Here is a 20,838-nt window from a genome sequence, read left to right on the forward strand (position 1 = left end):
CCACCTAATCCTGAGGAGGCACCGCGTGCCCTGTCCAGAAGTCCTAGGCACCCTACTCTACCGTCATCCTCAAAGCGACATGGCAGCCCAAGAAAATGAAGGGCTTTGTGGACCCCTGTTCCAGGGAGTTTGGGGGGTGGGGTGGACTCTGGAGTGGGTAAAGCTGTTTTCTGTGCTCAGACCGAGAGACCCGGGCTTCACCCTGGTCCAAGGGGTAGAGGGCCCCAGCTGGGGTAACCCCAGACACCAGAGCACCTCCTTTCAATCCACTACTCTGCTGTCAAGAAAGCAACCATGGAGCCTGGGGAAGGGGCTCAGTTTCCTCTACGTTTATTGCAACTGCTACGAGATGAACAACATTCACAACACCCTCCCCCTGTGTAACACCACAACGTCGGCTAGGTTAACAAGGACCAAACACTCTGAAACCTCCTCAGGTCCCAGTGACAGATGAGTAGTCAGCACCAGGTGGCTGGCCAGCACTTCCCGATATCGCCATCCTTTCAGGGCACCCTAGAACCAAAGAAGATGCATGAGCCGGGAAAAGCCTCACCCTGGAGCCCTGCACTCCTTGGAGTGTGTATAGCTCTGCAGGTGTGGGCCCGTGGGGCCACCGACACTAGACCTGGAGACATCCACGCCCTCTTGGGCCCAGCCCATCGGGGTCCATGGGGCTCTCCAGGTAGACACTATCCCAAACTAGGAGATGGCAGAGATGCATGGTGCCCACACCTGGGCAAACTGTAAACTACCTCACTTATTGAGAAACACTGAACACGCCTGGGGAAACAGACCTGAAGGTGGAGGGGGCAGTGAACCAGAGCCACGTTGGCACTGGGCCCCTTCAAAAAGGACCCCAAGGCCCAGGATGATCCCTGACTAGGTCTGTAGGGGAGGTGCCCAGAGAGCTGGGCAAGTCAGTGTAGACGGCAGGGCCTGCACCTGCTGCTCCATGGCCTGTGTCCAGCTCTGTAGACTGGGGTTTCTTTTCAGGGCCAACATGCTAACTTTCCCATGGGGGTGACCAGACACTGACTGCTGACGCCACGGAAGCCTGGGAATCCACTTGGTCGCTACATCCGACCCAAAGAAAAACCCCAGCTGCTTGGCGTAGGGTCGGGGTGGGGGTGGGGCCCTACACAGCAAATAGGCCAGTGGGGTGGAGGTTCTCCCCGTGCCCTCTGGCCCGGGCTCCGTCAGAATGCACTGCTCAGGTGTCAGTGGAGCCGACTCGCACTCTGATTAAAAACATCAGCCAACATTTTATGAGGGAGGGCCCGAGCTGAGTCACAGGAAGCCATGCCCCTAGAAATGAGCAACAGTTGTAGCTGCACTCCCTCCATGCTGCTCCGCTCTCCTGACAGCCTCTCGGCAGGAGATTCCACTGAGGTTGCTGAGGTGACATGCAGACACAGGGTATCGAGCTACTGGTGGGCCTCCGACAAAAGGGAGCCTGCTGGGTTGGGCCGCCCTGGGTGCATCACTCCACCTGAGTTCCCATCCACAGCTGTGTCAGACATCAAATCTCTCCTCCGGTCCTCAGAGCTTCTGAAGCTTCACACTCCTTCGACACCCTGGACAAGTGTCAGAAGCCAGGATTGGGTACTGCTTCTGTGGCCTGCCTAGGGTCGGGGGAGCCCTCTGGAGAGCTGCTTGCTGGGCCTGGAAATCCGCCAGAGCGGCCAGGAAGCGCATAGCACCCGCTGCTCGAAGCCCTCCGTGGAAAGGGTGAAACCACCGACCATTTGAAGTGGTGGCATCAGTTTCGTCCAGGAAAGCCAACCTGGACCCCAGTTGTGGGCACTCCCAGGTCATCTGCAAACAGGCTTCAGGCTTCAGAGACACAACTTCAGGCTTCTAGCTCTTGTTGGCTCACTTTGGAACAGTTTCTGCTCAAAACCCGAGTAGACAGTGAGGGGAGTGGAGAGGGGGACAGTTCAGAGCTGGAGGGATGAGGAGTACAGTGAAGAGGCCCGCTCTCTTCAGGAGGGGACCTGAGGACCTAAAGAAGGGATGTGATGAGCCCCGCCACCACCATTCCCAACAGGACTGGCGTCGAGGCCCGCCCACCCACCACCTCCTGGGACGACAAGTCCACTCCCAACTGGGGAACAAACAGCCTGTTTCCTGCTGGTGGCACAGGGTGGGCGGCCGTCATCTGTGAGACAACTTGAGTGACAGAAGCCACAGGCGCCCCATTCTACGTGCCCAGCAGGGAGCAGGCTGCCAGCCTACTAACCAGGGTCACCGGTGGAAGGCTGTAGCCGGCTTCAGGGGTACAGAGACCCACATCAAAACCTCCTATGCCTTCCCCACCCCCCGCACGCCTGTGCCCCAGGCTCACTCCCAGGGCCCCCAGTACCCCATGTGTACATACCTACTTGTTTGCCCGCTTGTGTCTGTACATCTGCATCATCCTCTGGCGGAAGACATCAAATGTGTCTTCTTTGTGCTCCTGCCCGTCAGCCCCCAGCCCCTCACCTTCTGAGGCAGTGCCCCTGTAGAGGCAAGCAGAGAGTCAGCCACTGACTGAGCTCAACCAGGACACGGACAGGAATGCCACCCGGAGCCCCCAGCTCCTGGCAGCATGCCATGTGAGCAGGATGGTCTGGCTAGTTGGGTCTGTGAGTGGGCGCAGGGCGTCATGGGCAGGATCACTCCCACAGCAGCAGTGACGGGCTCCTGCAACGTGAGAGCTGTGCGAGCCCTTAACTCCGTGGAAATACCACAAGGTTTTCAGGAGCACAGTTGCTGTGAAGGATCAGAGAGGACCTGTGTACGTGGACGGTCAGCCTCTCTTGCTCAAATCAGACCTGTGAGGGCTTTAAGCCCGTCTTCAATAATGTGGGAACCAGAGTACGGCTCGGGATAGAGGACAAAAGGATCCTCCCGACATTGATGCTACCTGCCGCTCACCACAGTCTGAGCCTCACGGGCGCCCACTACGTACACACTGACTGGCTCCCGGATGCCGCCCCCGCAGGAGCCCAGGCCGTGGCCCTCCTTCCAGCCCATCTTCTGGAGCATCTGGAAGCCCACGTTCTTGTCTGTCAGCTTCTGCTGGGCGAATTCCAAATCCTTGGGCTTCTGGGCAGAGAAGGTACGTAGATTCAGTGCAACCAGCGGCCCCTCCTCTTCCTAAGCAACGGCACTGAGGCAAGGGCGGAGCCCAAATGCTCAGGCTGAGGACACAGCGGAATGCCTGGGAAGGCTGGTAGCCACAGCCCTCAGCCCCCAAGGCTTGGCAGCTGCCCACAATGAACCCTGAGTGGGACACATGCTAGTGTGGGCCCCCACAGCAAACAGTGGAACCAGGAACTGATGTCTCAGAGTCCCAATGTCCCAGCTAAGGGTGGTGGCAGGGGTAGAGAGGGCAGGGGAAGAGTAGAGTAGGGCTTCTGAAACCAAGCTACTAGGGTCCAGATGGGTGGTCCTGGGCTTGAGGGTCAGTAGAGTAGCTGAAACTGCCTGGCTCTCATCTAGCCACTAGGCCCGCTGTGATCACCCTGGCTGTGTGCTAAGACCATGCCTAGGAGGCCAGGGTGACAAGTCTTGGGGCTTTGGTGTCAGTAAGTAGACCCCTGAACACAGACCAAAGAAAAGGGGAGGTGTACCCAAGGAGGGTCTGGGAGCCTGAGCTGGGAGGTGGGAGGGAAGGCTGACTGCAGCCCTGATTCCATTAGCCCCAGGCCAGGCTCTCCTCTCGGCATGCCACCCTCACCAAATCTTCCTGCTGTACAAAGACCTGCATTGGTGTACTGACAATATGAGGGCGGGCACCACCAGCCTGCTCCTGCTGCCTGGGGGAGGGATGGTGCCCGTACACACCTCCTATGCCCACTGCCTGACAGCAAAGTCCCAACCTCCTCATCTCTCAGCCTGATGCCTGCTAACCCCCAGTGCTGGTTCCAGGGGGAGAGCCAGACTGCTCCTCCTATGTGCTGGCAGCTCCAGAGCTGACCACCCCTGGAGAAAGACAATCTCACCTTCTTTTTGGACATAGGACGCCCCCGGGGTCTGTCATAGGCAATTCGAACTGGCTCGTGAACTGGAAGACAAAAGAGCAAAATGTCAGGGAATCAAGGATAGATGACACCTTCAGGACCAGTGGTGAAGTGGGGATACTGGGAGGGTGGGGGGAAGGTAGGGTAGAAAGGGGGAACGGACTACAAGGATCTACATGTAATCCCCTCCCGAGATGTCGTACAGTGTAAGACAGGACAAAATAACAATAATTTATAAATTATCAAGGGTTGGGGGGTAGGGAGGGAGAAAAATGAGGAGCTGATGCCAGGGGCTTACGTGGAGAGCAAATATTTTGAGAATGATGAGGGTAACCAATGTAGAAGTGTGCTTTATACAATTGAGGTATGCATGGATTGTGTTGAATTGTGAGTCTCCAATAAAATGATTAAAAAAGAAATAAAGAAAAAAATGTACAAATGTGCTTGACACAATGGATGGATGTATGGATTGTGATAAGAGTTGTACGAGCCCCCAGTACCAAGATTAAAAAAACACACAAAGCGTAAGCATACACAGATGGCTGCCCTACGGACTTCCTCAAAAGACTTTGGGAGCAACTTCAGTTTTCCACCCCTGCAGAGAAGGAATCTTCCATCTGCACGCCCTAACAGCCATTCCCCGGTCTGTATCGCTCAAGTGGATGTAGCCAGGGTCCACCTCATTTTGGGAATATGCACCATGATGTGTACTCCCGCCACCCCAGTTTCTAACCATGAGCTGATCTGCAGGCAGGCAAACCATCTGGCCTGCCAGCGGGAACCGATCCCACCCCAGTGGCAGCTTCCTCCCAGCATGGTGCCACTGGGGCAGGAGGGCTGCTCCCTGGATGGACGGATAACGGCCCCGAGGATTTTCCCTGGGACCAGCATTCATGCTTCCTAACCAGGATGTGACTTTGACAAAACGCCTCTTCACTTCTTCACACAGGACATACAACTCTGAGAAACCCACTGTCCCCAAGGAGGACACGTCTCATTTCAGCTGCCACCCAGGACACGTAAGACTGCGGCTCAACAGCTGGAGCGCCAGTTTGTCCCATGGCATCTATGTGCATTTGCATATCCCTTGGGGCCACAGGAGGACCCTGACAGGGACTGCTATGAGTCTGGATACCCCCACCCTCTCTGCCTTAGCGCAGACCCCACAGGTGGAAAACCGGCACTGGCAGGAAGGGTGGTGCTGATGGCCCAGTCCCGACACGGGGGGTGCGTGTGTGTGTGTGTGTGTGCAGTTGCAGGGTGGGTGGTCCCTCCTGAAAGGGCTGGAGTCCATGCTTTGTGAACAATGGTCCTCACACCAGAGAATGCCAGTGGCCACAGCTGCACTGGACTTCCTCAGGCTGGTCTCTGGCCTCGGTTCAAACACAGGTAGGGACAGAAAGCCAGCATCCCAAGGTCACAGAGAAATGCCAGGCCCCCTTTCCCATGGCAGGGCTTGGAGCAGAGAGAGATGTGCCTGGCATGTGGGGTTCACGGAAGCCCCTCACAGAGGTATTGACTCCAGACTGGAAACTGGAGTTTTACCTCAACAGAGGTATGGGTGCCCTTGGGATACTGACGTACCCAACTGCTCAAGGGAAAATACCACAAAGGTGTCCCTGGATTGTAAGCACTTAACTATTAGTAGAAAAGGAGGTGGGGGCAACCTACCTCGAGGGACCAAAGAAAGGCTTGGAGATCTGTTTCAGAGCCTTAAAAACCCTACAGGATCTACTCTATACACATGCATGTACACATGCATGTGCGTACGTGCACACATACACACACACACACACACACACACACGTGAAAGCAAGCACCCCTCAGATCTACCCCTCGGTGAGACTCTGAGGTTGGATAACCGTGGAGAGCCAAGTCCTGCTTGCGCAGATCACCCGGGTAGGGTACAGGCAGAGGCAGGAGGGAGACGGCCAAGAAGCAAGGGGTCTAGGGGCCGCCCACAGTTCTCACCTTTGGGTTCCTGGATGAGACACACCCTCTTGGGGGCTGGGATCATGCCAACCTTGAGTGATTTGCTGCTGACCCTCTTTCGGGGAAAGCAGGTCCCTATGGCGGCCTGGGACGGGGCTGGGGTGCTGGCCAGGTCATCCTCAGTGGCTGTGCTCGGGAGGCCATCTGTGGGGGTGCTGCCCTCAGAGCCCACAGAAGTGTCAGCCGCTCCTTCAGGCTGAGAGGCCTCTCCAAGTGCAGGGGCCTCCTCGTCGTCCTCCTCTTCGTCTTCCTCCAGTTCAGCCTCCTGCGAGGGACGTGCCTCCCCACACACCCCATCCCCCTCCTGGAAGTCTGCCTGGACAGTTGGTGGCGATGAGGGGAAACAAATTGAGGGGCAAAGTTCATATACTTTCTTCCGATAAAACTTGAAAGCTGAGCTATTCTGGTCGTGCAGGAACCTGGGATGAGGCAAGAGGCATGGGTCAGGGCAGTGGGTGAGGAAGCCAATCCCACCCTGCCTTCAGGACAAGCAAGATCAAGGAAGTTCTTGGTCCTGACCCCGTGTCTCTCTATGAAACGCTAGGGTGGAGGTAATCCTACCTTCCCCGACCACAGGCTGATGGAATCGCCTTTCATCAGAATCTAGGTAGGGGCAGAGAACCAAAGACCAGCCACAAGCCAGAGCTGCCTCCTGCACGGCAGTCAGTGGGATGGACTAACTTTCTCAGGCACTGGGTTCCCAGGCCAAGGATGACGTCTCTATGGCCCCCCTGACTGCCCCGTGCCCTGGACACATGGGCTGTTTTCCAGTGGCCCCCTTGCCCTAAGTGATCTGTCCTGCCCTCCTCTGGCCAACTTGTGAAAATGTCCCTCCATGGGGATTTTCCTGATGCCCAGAGGGAGTAGAGGCTCTTGCTCCAGTGTGTGCCCCCTGCCCAAGGCTGGAGCAGATCCACGACTCCCCGCAGTCCCCAAAGGGCCATAGGACACACACCAGAGATCAGGGTTGTCGGCGCTGTTCTCGATGCTGAACTGCTCAATCTCTGGTCCCACCTGAGCCACGAACCTCGCCAGCTTCTCCGCTGTCTCCATTGTTTTTTCATCAACTGCAAACAAGGCACTGTCAGGGCTGGCTCTGCAAGAATGCTATGCTGTGCGACCTGGTGAGGCAAACCCCCATGCCCTTGGCCTAGCAAGAGGCAGACATGCTGAAGAGCTAGCCCTAGGTCCAGAACCTGCCCGTTGGGCAAAGCCATTTGGCCAGCAAGGGTATCCTGCCCCAATGCAGTCTGTTCTGGGTTGTTTGGCACGGTGGCAAGGCATGGTGGGGCCCTTGGGTCCCCTCCTCCTGGGAGAGAAGCTCTGACCTTAGGGACAGGGTGCCTGGGTGAAGGCTGTGGCACCATGTAGAACCCAGAGCTTGGTCAGCCTTGAGGAGGGAGCCAGGGGCCCTGAGGGAGGAAGTGACAGGGGAAGAACAGCTGGGCCCTCTCAGGGAGCTGTGATGCAGGAGGCCAAGAGGCTCTTTTGTACCCTTAACCTGGAAGGCCTCCCCTGAGGCTGCATGGCCACCCCTCTGGGAGAACTTGGACATTGGGGCTGGGTAGGGAGAACTCACCATCGGTAGATGGGCAAGGAGAAGCAGGTTGAGAGGCTTCAGGGGCACCCACTCGCTCTGGCTTGGGTGCTGTGTCTGAGGCCTCCAAGCTAAGGTCCTGAGGAGCAGGTGCGGCCGGCTCTGGTGGAGAGTCCTGTGCAGCAGCATCCCCAGGCAGCTTTGTGGATGCCCCCCGACCCTGGTGTCGCAGTTTCATGCTTGATGAAAGGAGCATATGGGTACTGGTGGTCGAGGCCCTCGACTTCCAGCCCCGGGATCCCTGGGCACGGAGGAGGCCCCGCCGCCGCCGTCCTGGGAGAAGCCGCCTCTTGATCCTCTGCATGGCCCTGGCGTACAGCATGGCCCGGACAGCGCACTCAGCTGGGCCTGGTGACTGGCCACTGCTGCTTGGGGCCTGCGTCGCCTGCTGCACTTCAGCCAACCTCAGTTTGTAATACTTATACTCCAGGCTGTCCTGATCCGACAGGAACCTGACAGGGACAAGGACAGCACGACAGGCATCAAAACACAGAGCTGCCACTGCAAGTAGTTGTGACCAAGTGCTTTCCAAGTGAGGGGCCTCCGGGTCCTTGAGCCAGGCCCCAAACACCTCTCCAGCAAGTGGAGCCTAGGGGGATCTCAGAGGGTTCCCAGCCACATCTTCAACAGCTGCTCACACCCTGGCCTGCTAGAGGAAAGCAACCCTGCTCAAAAACCCATCGCTGGTACTATTAGATAAAAGTGTATTCCTTGAAAATCAAAGACTCAAGGAAACAATCATTCCAAGGGACTGATGGGCCATATGAGCCAAGTCTGCACTACCTAGAGACCAGAAGAACTAGATGGTGGCCCGCTACCACTATCAATTGCTCTGGTCAAGCACATAGAAAGGTCCTGAACAGAAGAGAAAGAATGAAAGGACAGAATTCAAAATAAAAAAATAGGCCAGATGCACTGGTCTTGATAAAGAGTGAAGGAAGCCCTGAGCCTGTGATGCTCATATACCTTTTTCAAACCTAGAACTGAACCCACCTTGGGCCTCACCTGGCAAACAAACAACAGACACAGCCTATAATGAGAACAGTAACACTTGTGAAGAGCATACTTCTCAGAACCAGGAAGTATCCAAGTCCAAAAGGGCAGTATTTGCCCCAAACAAAGGTTTGCAAGAAAGAAGGCTAACTGAAGCTGGGACCCCAGGGAGAAAGTGGTACCACCTTGAGCAAAGTGCAACTGTTATGGCACAGAAGGTCTATCAATTGCTGAAAGGATCTCTGATGTGCTCTGTAAACTTGCACCAAAATGTCCCCAAAACCTTCAAACAAATCCCCAAACCATTATTTCATTTAAAATTATTTTAAAACAAACATTATTATTATAAATAACAATAGTAAATATTTTGGAGGACTCTCTACTAATTACAGTAAGTCACAAGAACAGCAGGTCCCAGGTGTGAACTTAGAGAGAACCAACATGTAGAGGCCCTCTGGAGAAGTGTCTGCACTCATTAATTCATGAAAGGAAATAAGCCAATTCTCACAGTGTGAAACTAGTTTTAAAACTGAAGCCCTCAAAAAAAAAAAAGTCGAAGCCCTTGGGTGAGGGGCGGGCAGGCCTGGAGTGGCAGCTACCACAGAACATTCATTCAATGGCAGAGGCCCATGATTTCCAACCAAGGTTAACTCTGCTTCGCCTGGGCACTGGAGTGCAGGGGTCAGGGAGACTGCTCGACACCCCCAAATGCACAGCTGGCTTCCACAGCACAGACCCATTAGCCCGACATCAACAGCGCTGAAGGTCCGACGCTTGACCCTGAAGACCACACACCAAAACCGCCCTTTTCCCCTTTGGCCCGGAATTTCCCTGAAAGCTGCCAGAAAGGTAACAGAAAATAAAAAGTGCTCACACAAAAAGGTTCATGTTATTTATTAGTGGGGAAAAAACAGCTACATCTATGTTCCCACCTGTGGACACCAGGGAATAGGTCTGGTACCCATGTATGATGGAGTATCATACAGCCAATGAGAACAAGGAAAATTATGTCACGTGAAAAAACCTAGGACATCAGTATGGAGTACATTCTGTGGAAAAAGGGACAGAGAGGGGAATGTCCCCAATTTAATGAGTGCTTACTTCGGAGTGGCAGAGCTTTGAGGCGTGACTGTCGGTTGTCACACCGGGCACGCAACTTGTGTAATGGTTTGCTTGTTGCACCTGCCCCTCCGGCCAGCACTCTCCCTGGATTTGGATTGCTTGTTTCTCTAACTGTGCCATTTTTGTGATAAAAATTCTATATCTACAAATACATGTAAACATAGAAAATATATAGACAGAAATATACGTTTCGCTGGTTTTGCTTCTCTGGAGAATCTAGACAGACATCTTCTTGTCAGTAGTTTCTAGGGTTCGTAAATTTTTCTGACTTACACATAACCATCATTTCTTATTTCCATGCTTAGTTCTTTTTCACTATATAATACTATGTTTGTGTCTTTTCTTTTTTTTATTAAAGGCTCTTACATCTCTTATCACAATCCATGCATTCCTCCAGTGTGTCAAGCATATGCCGCCATCATCATTTTCAGAGCATTCTCTTCCCACTTGAGCCCCTGATGTCAGCTCCCCATTTCTCTCCCCTCCCTGGGCTCCAACTTGTGTAATTTTAAAAAGTCCATAAACAAATGTTTCCATTTTCCACAAATGAATCTAAAGAGATCGGTCCTCGCACACAGTAGATGTGATGCATGAAGCAATCTAAAGCCCAACTCTAAAAAATGCTGAACTGGCACCTGTGCTGTATGCACTTTTTTCCACAAAAGTAAAAAGTTAAAGCAATTAAAAACATTTACAAATCCCAGCAAGAACGTGAAAGTTAAATAAGTGGATTCATCTAATCTGGACTAAAATAATGTCATCATCTGAAGTAATGTTTACAGAAAGAAGGGACTTCCAAAGTTTGTGGACAATAAAATAAGTAGCGATGGGTCAAAATGCCTCAACTTGAAAGTTTGTGGAAAACCTCCATCAACTGTTCATTCTAGTTTCCCACGGACTTCAGAATACAAGCACATTTTCACATTAATCTAGAAAGAGTGGGCCATAGGGCATCACCCCAGCGTGTACATGAAGATGGGGGTCAAGCATGCCTGTAGATGGGCACATAGGACAGTTCCCCTAGTCTCTGCTTCTTCCTCCAACAGCAAATAGCTGATTGTAAAAGCTGCTCTATGTTTATGAAGAGTAAGGCAAGTGGAAACCATCACAGACCCCTGAACAGCACTCCCAATTGTGGTGACACAGCCTGATCATACATGGGCCTTTGCACGCATGACACATCTCATTTCTAGACCAGTCTAGTCAGTGGGGTCACGGCCACTGGTGAAAAGACCTAGTAGAGTTGGGCACTGGACCGAGGTCCATGGGGCCCTCCCTGTTGTCGGGCAAACATGGCGGCGCAGGGGGCTGGCCAGAGGTGAGCAGCCCAAGCTCATGGTCTTCCCGCAGCAGCGCCACACCTCTTCTTGCAGACCCTGCCTCCCCCCGCCCCCATCCAACCTCAACTAGAGTATGTGTGTCTGTGTAGTGTCTGAAGACTTACCAGTAAGCGGGGTCCTCCTTTAGGGCGGCTCGCTCTCGGGGAGACAGGTTGCCTTCTACGATACGCATGACCAGTTTGTCAATGGTCTCCACCACCTTGTGGCCTGCTCGCTGGGGCACGGCTGGAACACAGAATCATGTGGGATCTGGTTAAGACCAGGGCAGGTAGTCAGTGTTCAAGACCAAACCATTCAGCAGGCAGGAGAGGAAGGCAGTTATTTCCATTCTAAAAACCAACATCAAAATACTCACCCAAAAGATCTAACAGCATAACCACTAACTAGATCAATCACAATCTTATGAAGAGTCAGGGCAATTGTGTTCTCTCTCAAGTGCCTGTGTGTGCTGGCTCTCCACAGCAACAGGTAGTGATTGATATTTGTCATGCACCACCTAACAACCTGAATGTCCACTCAAAACTCACTGCCATTGACTCAATGCTGATTCATAGCCCTGGTGGCATAGAGGTAACTTACGTGTTGGGTTGCGGGTCTAAAAGGTCAACAGTTCAAAACCACCAGCTGCTTCTAGGGAGAAAGACGAGGCTTTCTATTTCCGTGAATAGTTACAGTCTCAGAACCTCACAGGGGAAATTCTACCCTGTTCCTAGAGGGTTGCTATGAATGTCCACAACATAGCATTAATAGAAAAACATAAAGCTAAAGCCAAAAAAACAAATCAAGCTAGTCACTGAGTTAGTCAGGCTCACAGTGACCCTCTAGGCTGCCATCATTCAGCCGCCTCTCTCTCACGCAGGGGCTGCTGGGTTCAAGCTGATCTTGCAGCGAGCAGGTACCCAATACACCACCATGGCTCCTCAGACATATAGAACACATTTGAACGTAAAGATGTCTCTAGATATAAACTGTATCTAGATAATAATCCCCCAAATAAAAGTGGGAAGAGAGAGACACATAAACATATGTAAAAGGGATGAAAACAAAGTCCACCAGAGTGCTAGCAGTCTGTAACTTGGTGCCTTCATGTGATTAGTAAAGGGGAGACCTGGTGGCAGAGTGAACAGGTCAGCAGTTCAGAGCCACCATTTGGTCCCCAGGGAATAATTATATATATAAAAAAAACAACACATGTGTTTTGTAACAAGGTGGTAGAATACTTCACAAATAGTTAAAGAGAAGGCTACGCTGCCTGCCTGAACAATGTTACCAATGAAGGAAAACTGTCCGCGTGGCAATCTGTTCAACTGGTCTATGGTTTGCTGCATGCATTTTCCACCCAAGATAAAGTGACATACTATAAAACATTTTACAAAGAAAACGTCCCTAATTAAAAAAAAAAAAAGTCAAGGACTCCAAGGTAGATGGTTCACAGAAAATATTTGCTGAGTATATAAAACACTTTATTTTTATTCTTTTTAATCGTTTTATTGGGAGGGGGCTCTTACAAATCTTTGAACAATTCATCATTCAACAGTATTAAACACACTTGTATATATGTTGCCATCAACATTTCCAAAACAATTTCTTTCTACTTGAGCCCTTGATATCAGCTCCTCTTTTTTTTTAACTTTTTCTTTAAGGTGTGAATTTATGCCATTGACTGCTTTTTAAAATGGCACCAGTTACATGGAAGGCTTTGCTCTCCCCGACAAAAAGAATCATGAGTCTTTTGTTATATGCTGATTTTAATGTAACACAAAGTGGTTGATTTCTTCAGCCACTCAATAGAAACTGCTGGAGTGAGAGCCATCTTCCTGGGCTCCCAGGCTGGGCTGGGCCTGAGCCACGTGGCACTAAGCTCACCCTGCTCGTCAGCAAGAGCTTGCTGCGAGGCCTATACCAGCCCGGACCTACCAGAGTAGCGCAGGCATTCTCCCTATGAAACTATTAAACTTTCCCATCACATTTCTGTTGACACTTGTTCCTTGAACCTTACATCTACATAATGTTAAAATAGTACAAGTGGCTCAAAGTCAGAAGAAAGGCCCTCAGTGCGCTGAGGTAGGAATGACAGTGGGGGCCACATCCTTCAGAAGCAGGTATGGGAATAAAAAAGAAGCCAGAGGCCTGAGGGCTTAGGTCAATAGTCTGGGGAGACACCAAAGTCTCCATATGCCGCAGTCCACAAAAACCATGTTCCATATTCTACTCTGATAAGTAGGGACTGAGATCTTAAAAATGACTGGTTTCTCCCCATCTTGAGGCAAAGAAGAGGGAAGAGAACTGAGGCTTGGCCTAATGGACCACATGTACATTAGCCTCCCAGACCCTGAGAAAACCACTCCCAGCTGTTCTCTAAGGGGTCACGTTAGAAAGTCCTCGAGAAAGGGGGAGAAACTGTGAAACAGAACTTTAAAAAATTGTTAAAAAAAAAAAAACAAAGAAAGAAAAAGACCAGGCTCAATGGCTAAGCCCTGAGATTATATATGACCCCTCAGGTCTGGAAAGGAATTCAGCCCTTGCGGCTCAATGTTTAAACAGAGAAGTTGATAAGCAGCAGCACCACCACCAAAAAGAGGCACACACTCCTTTGCCCAATCCACTATTTCAGATCAAACGGGCAGTATTTACCCAAGGACAAAGTTCAAAAGGCAGAAGGGTTGTACAACTCAGAGGAATGACAGCACGAAAAGCAAGGAAGTAGTAGGATAAATAATGATGCATGGCGGGGGGATATTGCAATCAATGGGAAAAACAAAATGTTTATCAACTGCTGAAGGGAAAACTGACTTGCTCTGTAAACCTGCATCCAATTAACAATCAGGTTTTTTAAAAGTTCATTCCAATTTTAATAATGGATATTAAAATAAAATAGGCACAATCAATGAATTTTAACACAGCAAATGGCCCACATCACACAAGAGCAATCAGAAGCAGCGGTGGGCCCTAACACTGACCAAGCACAGCCCACTAGTCTCTCCCTAGTCCCTTCCAGCCTTTGTAGCCCCATAGATGATGGGAGTCACCAAACTGCACCTGAGAACATACATGATTGGGGGTGCTGAATCTGTATTTGGCCCCTCTCTTGGCTTCAGTCCCTAGTAAAAGGCCCTCAAGTCTAACGTGTAGCACCCCAGCACGTGCAGCAGCAACAGAAGCATTTCTTTCCCATGCACCTCGAGGCAGTGCCAAGGCCAGCCTGCAGAGGCCTGAGGGCCACAGCTGAGCACTGAGCAAGATGAGGTGACTCCAGGCTATGTTGGTGATCAGTCTCTCCTTACCTCCATAACCTTTGTGGGGTAGTGGGAAAGTGACACTAGCTTAAGCTTTGAGTCCTCTCCTGCAGGCTGCCTGTGACAGACCCTAGAGGACCGTGGAGGTCGCCCAGGTTGGTGGGACTAGTATGGGACTCATCTGCAGGCCTCCAAGAGGCTGCTGAAGGAGCAAAGCCAGGACTGAGACTGTCCCACGCGGCTGAGGACACTGCAGGGAAAGCAGAGGGATGACAAAGAATGCTGACACACATCTTCACAGCATCAAGCACATCGGAGCTGGGAGCAGTCCTCCTGCTCCAACCCCCTCTTTCAGTCCTCCTGCTCACGATTAGCCAGCGCTCCATTGGTTGCTGGGACTTGTCAGTCTAGACCAGTTGTCCTCAAACTACGGACCACGGGCCACAAGCGGCCCGCCGGGTGTTGTTGCCCCGTTTGTTTTTTTACTTCAAAATAAGGTATGTGCAATGTGCATAGGAATTTGTTGGGTTTTTTTAAAGTATAGTTGGGCCCTCCAACGGGTCTGAGGGACAGTGAACTAGCCCCCTGTTTAAAAAGTTTGAGGACCCCTGGTCTAGACAGTTGGTTGGGGTGGGGGTAGGGTGTGTGGAAAGACACTTCCACTACCTAGGACAGGGACCAGGGTGTATGCTTCCTCTGTCATGTCCCCACACTGGATCAATCTTGGCTTTGAGGGGGTACAAGCTATAAGCAAGACGAGGTGCAAATATATCATGCATTTTCCCTGGCAAAGGATACCTTTCAAATCAGATCCTCAAAAGGTGAAAGTCTGAGGACTTCGGGGACAGATTCCTGATATGTGTCTGTAAACTGGATGGCAGACAGGCATGCAGTAGTCCTCATTACAACAGAGTTCTGTCCAGTGACTTCATTCTCTAAGTAGAAGTCAACTACCTTATCTATTTATTTTTATTGTCTTTTACTATCAGCTAGTAGTCCTTATGCCACAGTGGTTACTCACTGGGCTGCCAACTTTAAGTTCGGTTAGAAACCACCAGGCACTCCAAGGGAGAAAGACATAGATTTCTCCCTCCGTAAAGCGTCACAGTCTCAGAAACACAGGGGCAGTTCTACCCTGTTGTGTCACTATGAGTCGGCACCGGCTCAATGGCAGTGAGTTTGGTTTTAGTTTTTACTCTAAAAATCCAACCTTTCTCTCCTAACTGTGAGTACAGAAAGAAGAGAGCACTCTGAAATTGACAGTGGTAATGACTGTACAATTCCTCTTGGTATGATTGAACTACTGAATTGTATGACATGTGGGAGAAGTGCTAGTAAAAGTGTTGTAAAAAAACCCAATCCTGGTTTGTCTTTGGAAGTTGGAAGGATTACATATATATTGGCTAACATTGTACATACTATTATATGTTAAAAACAAACAAAACATGTCATAACTGCAGTACTTTATAACTCAAATACATCAAAAGTCAGTATGTTGGAGGCTACCTGTACTGACCAGGATGGATCCCCTAACTTATTTTCAGTGCCTACAGAAATTCCTATCTGGGTAAAAACCCGAAAAAGGAGTAAGAGAAATGACCCAAATTAGGATGAACCAACAAGCCACAGATAGAACTTTCCCTTCCTCACCGTCACTCTGGTCACTCAGGGCCTTGGGCTGGACGTCCGGCTGCGTGGAAGGAACTTTCTTCTCCTCCTCTTGCATTGGCTCAGGCACAACCTTCCTGATGCGGAGTGGGTACCCACTGGTGATCAGCCAAGCCTTCAGATGGTCTATGTACTCTCTGCCAAACAAGGTGGAATCCTCAAAGTTTGGAAATGCAGCAGGAGAGGGAGCTATGTCTTGGAGGCCAACAGCTTCTAAGATTTTCTCTTGCCGGAAAGAAGAGGCCAAGGAAAATGTCTGTCCCAGAAGGGCCAAGGACTTGCGGCAGAGAGAGTTGGTGGTCTCCAGAGCGATGGCCAGGTCCAGGGGGTTGGTGAGAGTCTTCATCTTAACACTGAGCTCATACGCGTTGCAGGCCATGAGCAGGGGTGTGACGCTTTTCAGAAGTCGGTCCTGGAGCCTCATTATGTACTTGTCAAAGGGCTTTATGACTTCAAAAAAGCAATTTTTGGTTTTCACAGCACCTTTGTCTAAAAGCAGGTTTAAAAGCTCATTATCAACTCGGGGTGTTTTCAAAGCGGAGTGCTTTAAAAATTTTATAGTAAAAAAGCAAAAATCTCTGTGCTCTGGCTTCAAGGAGCATTTGAACGAGGCCAGCATCTTCGCACAGGTTTCGGTCTCCAGCTCAAAGAGAGTCTGGAAAAGCTGGGAGAATTTGAGATCATCTTTTATGGTGTGAAATCCTGCCCATTTGATGATTTCGATCCCAAACCTTGAAAAGACATCCGTTTTATCTACGTCAAAGTTCATCTTTCTTCTGGGGAGCCGGATGTTCTTCAGATCGAGCCCCAAGGGGATCTTCGGCACAGGAAAATGGAGGTCTTGGATGCCCAGGGTCACATCAGGATTTAGGGTGGTTTTTGGGATTTGGTTAGTGGCCTGAGATTTGGAAGCAATACGGTGTATAGTGGGCATTTTCTCAGTGCTCATGTTTCTTACTGCGACAAGTTTCCCGACACCCCCTTTGGCCTTGAGTATGGCCTGTGTCTCCTCCTTCCCTGGGAGAGCACTTTCTGCATCAGCGATGTTGAGAACTCGGCCTCTGCTGGGTGCCTGGCTGCTGCCCCAGTGCCCAGGGTTTGCCTCACCTGGATGATCCATGTCGAAATCCTGACTCTCCTTTTCCAAACACTCCTTATCAAGCAGCTGAGAAGAGCCAAAGTTCCCCAATATCTCAGAAGGGCTCAAAGTATACTCTTGTGATCTAGAGGAGTCTTGGGAAACTGAATGACCAAAGTCTTGTTCCCAAGAGCTGTGGAGTGCAAATTTCCAGTCCTGAGAATGGAAATGTCCCGATTTCTGGTGGCCAAAGACCTGGTCCGGAGAATCAGTGTGGGAAAGATCCAAGTCTCTGTGAAAGAAACTCTCGTCACTCAGGGGAGGGTGCTGGATCTGAAGGCAGGCCAGGAAACACCTCTCCTCTCAGGCTTTCTCTGCACCGACTGAGCGAGTATCTGGCTTCACTGTGAATGTCATCATACATCTCTGTTCGGGGTCATGGCATGGCCCTCATGGAATCTGAAACACACAAGTCAAAGAGAAACACATAAGGCCCTTAGACGGGAGGCTGAATTGTGCTCCTAGACCACCAGGCAAAAGCGCTCTTTTGAAATCAGTGCTTTTTTCTAAACTCACTTGCATCGCCAACATGTGAGATCTATGCATTTTGCTTAAAACCCTGGATTCACCACTTAGGACAGCAGAAAACTAGAAGCACTGGGCCTGCACTGTAGAGTGACAACCCCTTTTAGAGTCAGGGGATGTGACAGGACCTCATGTTGCCTGAACGTCTTCACTATGATTGGAATGTTTTTGTATTTCTGCTTCTGTCTCAGGTTCTGCAAAACTCAACTGCTCTCACTTCTGCACAGAGCTGGCATCCGCAGCAAGGCTGCACCATAGCTAATACCACTTCTCCCTCCCACTGAGTGGACCAGGGACGAACAGCAGACCCCAGGGAGCAGGCACCACTGCTCACAAAGATCTGCTGGGTCCGTGCAGAACTCTCGGGAGCAGAGCAGTGAGTTTGCAGCCTTGAGTGGGTAAGGCAGAAGTTTAGGCGCTCGAGGCAGAGCCACTGTCGAGATGGAACAGCAAGCACCCCCTCCTCTGTGCAGACAAGAAGAACGCTGGCATGTTTTGCATTTGTTGAGACAAATGAGCAGAAGCCCATGTGAACTACAGGTAGATGAGAACCACGCCAAAGACCAGTGAAAGCCGATGGCCTGACAAGAGTATGAAAAAAGGTCAGTGCAAACCAGAGGCCAAGGCAGGCCCCTTGTGTGAAGCTGCAGGAAGTATGTGAGGCCACTGACCAGTATTGGACTCATGATGTCAGATGAGGGAAAAATAAAATGACAGATATGTGCACCTGCACCCTCATCCTAGAGCTGGGTTTCCAGGTGTGCTCATTAACCCTGTGACAGCAACACCATGGGTCTGTTTTCTCAGAGGATGCTAGAATGGAGGGGGCGGGGTGACATCCCTGGGTGGAGCCAGTTCCCAAACGCCACCCACTGAAAACCCCACAGCACTACATCCTACTGACACACATGGATTGACTTCATGGCAGAGGAAGGGCCTCATCTGTGGGCTATCCTTGTCCCCGGGTCCCTTCACTCTGTGAGTGACTGCTTCTGCCCTGGAAATGCTCACATAGATTAAGTGAGGCCCCATTTTTTTTTTGTTGTTGCAAGACTCACTTTTATGTCTACAAGCCCGTCTGCAGCTGATCCGTTTTAGAAGGCACCACAGGTTGGAGCTGTCAGTCAACAGACTTTTTCATACACTGAAGTTAGCTGTCGAAGCAGAACCCATAACTTATTAAAAATGGAATGAAGAATAAAGGGGGTGGGGGGAGTGGATGGTGTGAGACCATGCTGGGCCTGAGGGCCACAGGATGCCTTAGTCAGGCTCCTTGTCCCGTCTTCACAGAGCACTTCCTGTATATTTACATAACTCTCTGCAAGCAGTTACAGTAGGGAGGCCACAGTCAGCCCTGCTGTCCTGGGGCTGCTTCCCAGTGGGAGCCAGCCAATGACCAGAAATACATCAGGAGGAAAGCATGCAGGTTGGCGAACAAGGTCAGGTGAGAGGGTGAGTGGGTAAGGGGGACAACTGAGGCAAGACGACCACCTTTATGCAGGGTTGTCAGGAATTTGATGCTACTTGATTTAATCAAGGATTTGTTCTGCCACTAACACAGTGAACAGCAACTGTAGGGAAGAGGTGGGGCCAGCAGGGGAGGTACGGCTGGTATAGAGGAACTGATGAGCCAAGGATAGTTAGGAAGCCCCCAAACTTTACTGCCCTGGGATCCCCAATTCTCTCACTGATAAACGTCTAACATATGAATCAAGCCAAGGTAGGGTGGGAGAAGAGACACCCTCAATGAATTCTGTAGTTCTCTGAGTGGGAAGGAAGGTCCCTAAGAGGCTGAGTAGAGATAAGATCTCTGGCCATTATGCAAAGAAGGAACTATAGGAGTCCACGTGGAGACCACGATCCAGGCATTGACATCTACTGTGGGGCATGGTTTGGGTGCTACAGGGGGTGGTGGCTGGGTTTTGCACTAGATTTGCAAAATCCCCTGACTTAAGAGGAAGCAGGGCATCTCAGCTTTCTTTACAGAGATGGTTTCAGAACAACCCAACCCCACCCTCCCTCAAATCTGTCTGCAAATACTGTTTTGGCATTTGAGTCTGTCCAGATGAAGATAAGCCAAGACCTCAATCTTCAGATATGTACACATTAACATATGAATTTATGAGATCAACAAATATTTCAAACATAAACACACACACACCACAGATATTTACCTCTGAGGGGATAAGAAGGCCTAACTACTTGACTGTACATTAAAAAAATGAAAATGATTTTGCAAATCACTTATGCATCATCTGAAATCTAAGATCTAGAGACAATCCCTGCCTCCGACTGCCTCAACCAATACTGCAGGTTCCCTCTCCCCCTGTCATGAGTGAGCTGGTTCAATCCCACACCTGCCCATGGTGCTGCTCCAGGCCATCAACGGAGGACCCACTATAATAGGGCATAAGATTTGGAGGAGCAAATCTGCCAGGCGGCTTGGTGAGGCTTCCTGGGGAAGGGACCAGAGAGATCTCAGAACCTAATCTCAAAACCGGTCAAGCACGAGCATCATGGTGGTCCTGGAATGTGATCCTTGTGCCTGTGGTGAGGAGCCACTGCACTGTCCTGCCAGGAGAATGTGGGCACTATGTTTTATTGTCCTGGCAAAGCAGGGACCATTTTCAGGAGGGGTTTGCTCAGCAGTTCCACAGACTCCCAACTCCCTCTGCTTGACTAGATCCAAAGTACACAGCAGTCACCTCAATGTTCCTGCACTCAACTAGGTTCCAATCTGGAAACAGAGACTCAGACTCTTCACAGTGGGAGTGGGGGCATACACCACCACAAAACCTGGAAGTAGGTAATTGTGGTGGGATGGATCCAGCTAAATTCAAGAATCTGTCGTAAGACGGGGGCCCTGCACAGGAGAGGTGGAGAAGCAGCCTCAGCCTTCCAGAAATACCAAACAGTGATGTAACTGATAGGCCTGGAATGGGGGGGGGGGGGATATGATTTTTTTTTTAACAAGGGAGGAAGGGAAGTAATGATGGGATGGGGAAGGAGTTTGCCAGACACTGAAAGCCTCTTTAAGCCTTTTGCCGGGCCTCCGATGTCTTCCTCAAAACACACTTCAATTTACCTTGAGTTTTAAACAGAAGAGCTTTGCCTACAACTTCAGCACTGGGGTTGCACATGGTATTCCTTAGTTTGTTCTTGCAGCACTGCATCAAGTCTGCTGCCATGAAGTCCCTAACCTGGAGTGAGGGGGGAAGGGCAC

General features: G+C 50.7%; 1 protein-coding gene across 1 annotated transcript; it reads right to left on the bottom strand.

The window, feature by feature from the left end:
* Nucleotides 1–307: 307 nt before the first annotated feature.
* On the bottom strand, nt 308–17,219 carry SUGP2 (SURP and G-patch domain containing 2). Its single transcript, XM_075549166.1, has 9 exons — nt 15,935–17,219; nt 11,153–11,273; nt 7,576–8,045; nt 6,952–7,063; nt 5,976–6,415; nt 3,987–4,048; nt 2,951–3,087; nt 2,382–2,498; nt 308–513 (listed from the first exon to the last, which is right to left on the bottom strand). The coding sequence occupies exons 1-9, from the start codon at nt 17,070–17,072 to the stop codon at nt 504–506; spliced, it is 2,607 nt and encodes an 868-aa protein (XP_075405281.1). The 5' UTR covers nt 17,073–17,219; the 3' UTR covers nt 308–503.
* Nucleotides 17,220–20,838: the final 3,619 nt, after the last annotated feature.

This window comes from Tenrec ecaudatus, chromosome 1 (assembly GCF_050624435.1).
Source record: "Tenrec ecaudatus isolate mTenEca1 chromosome 1, mTenEca1.hap1, whole genome shotgun sequence".
NCBI classification, from domain to species: Eukaryota; Metazoa; Chordata; class Mammalia; order Afrosoricida; family Tenrecidae; genus Tenrec; species Tenrec ecaudatus.

Coding starts and splice junctions, on each gene's coding strand:
- SUGP2 (XM_075549166.1), bottom strand. CDS start 17,072: ATGGATCATCCAGGTGAGGCAAACCCTGGGCACTGGGGCAGCAGCCAG. Junction 11,274..15,934: donor CCTGAGTGACCAGAGTGACG/GTGAGGAAGGGA, acceptor TCTGTGTTCCAG/CCGTGCCCCAGCGAGCAGGC. Junction 7,064..7,575: donor TCCTTGCCCATCTACCGATG/GTGAGTTCTCCC, acceptor CCTTGTTTGCAG/TTGATGAAAAAACAATGGAG.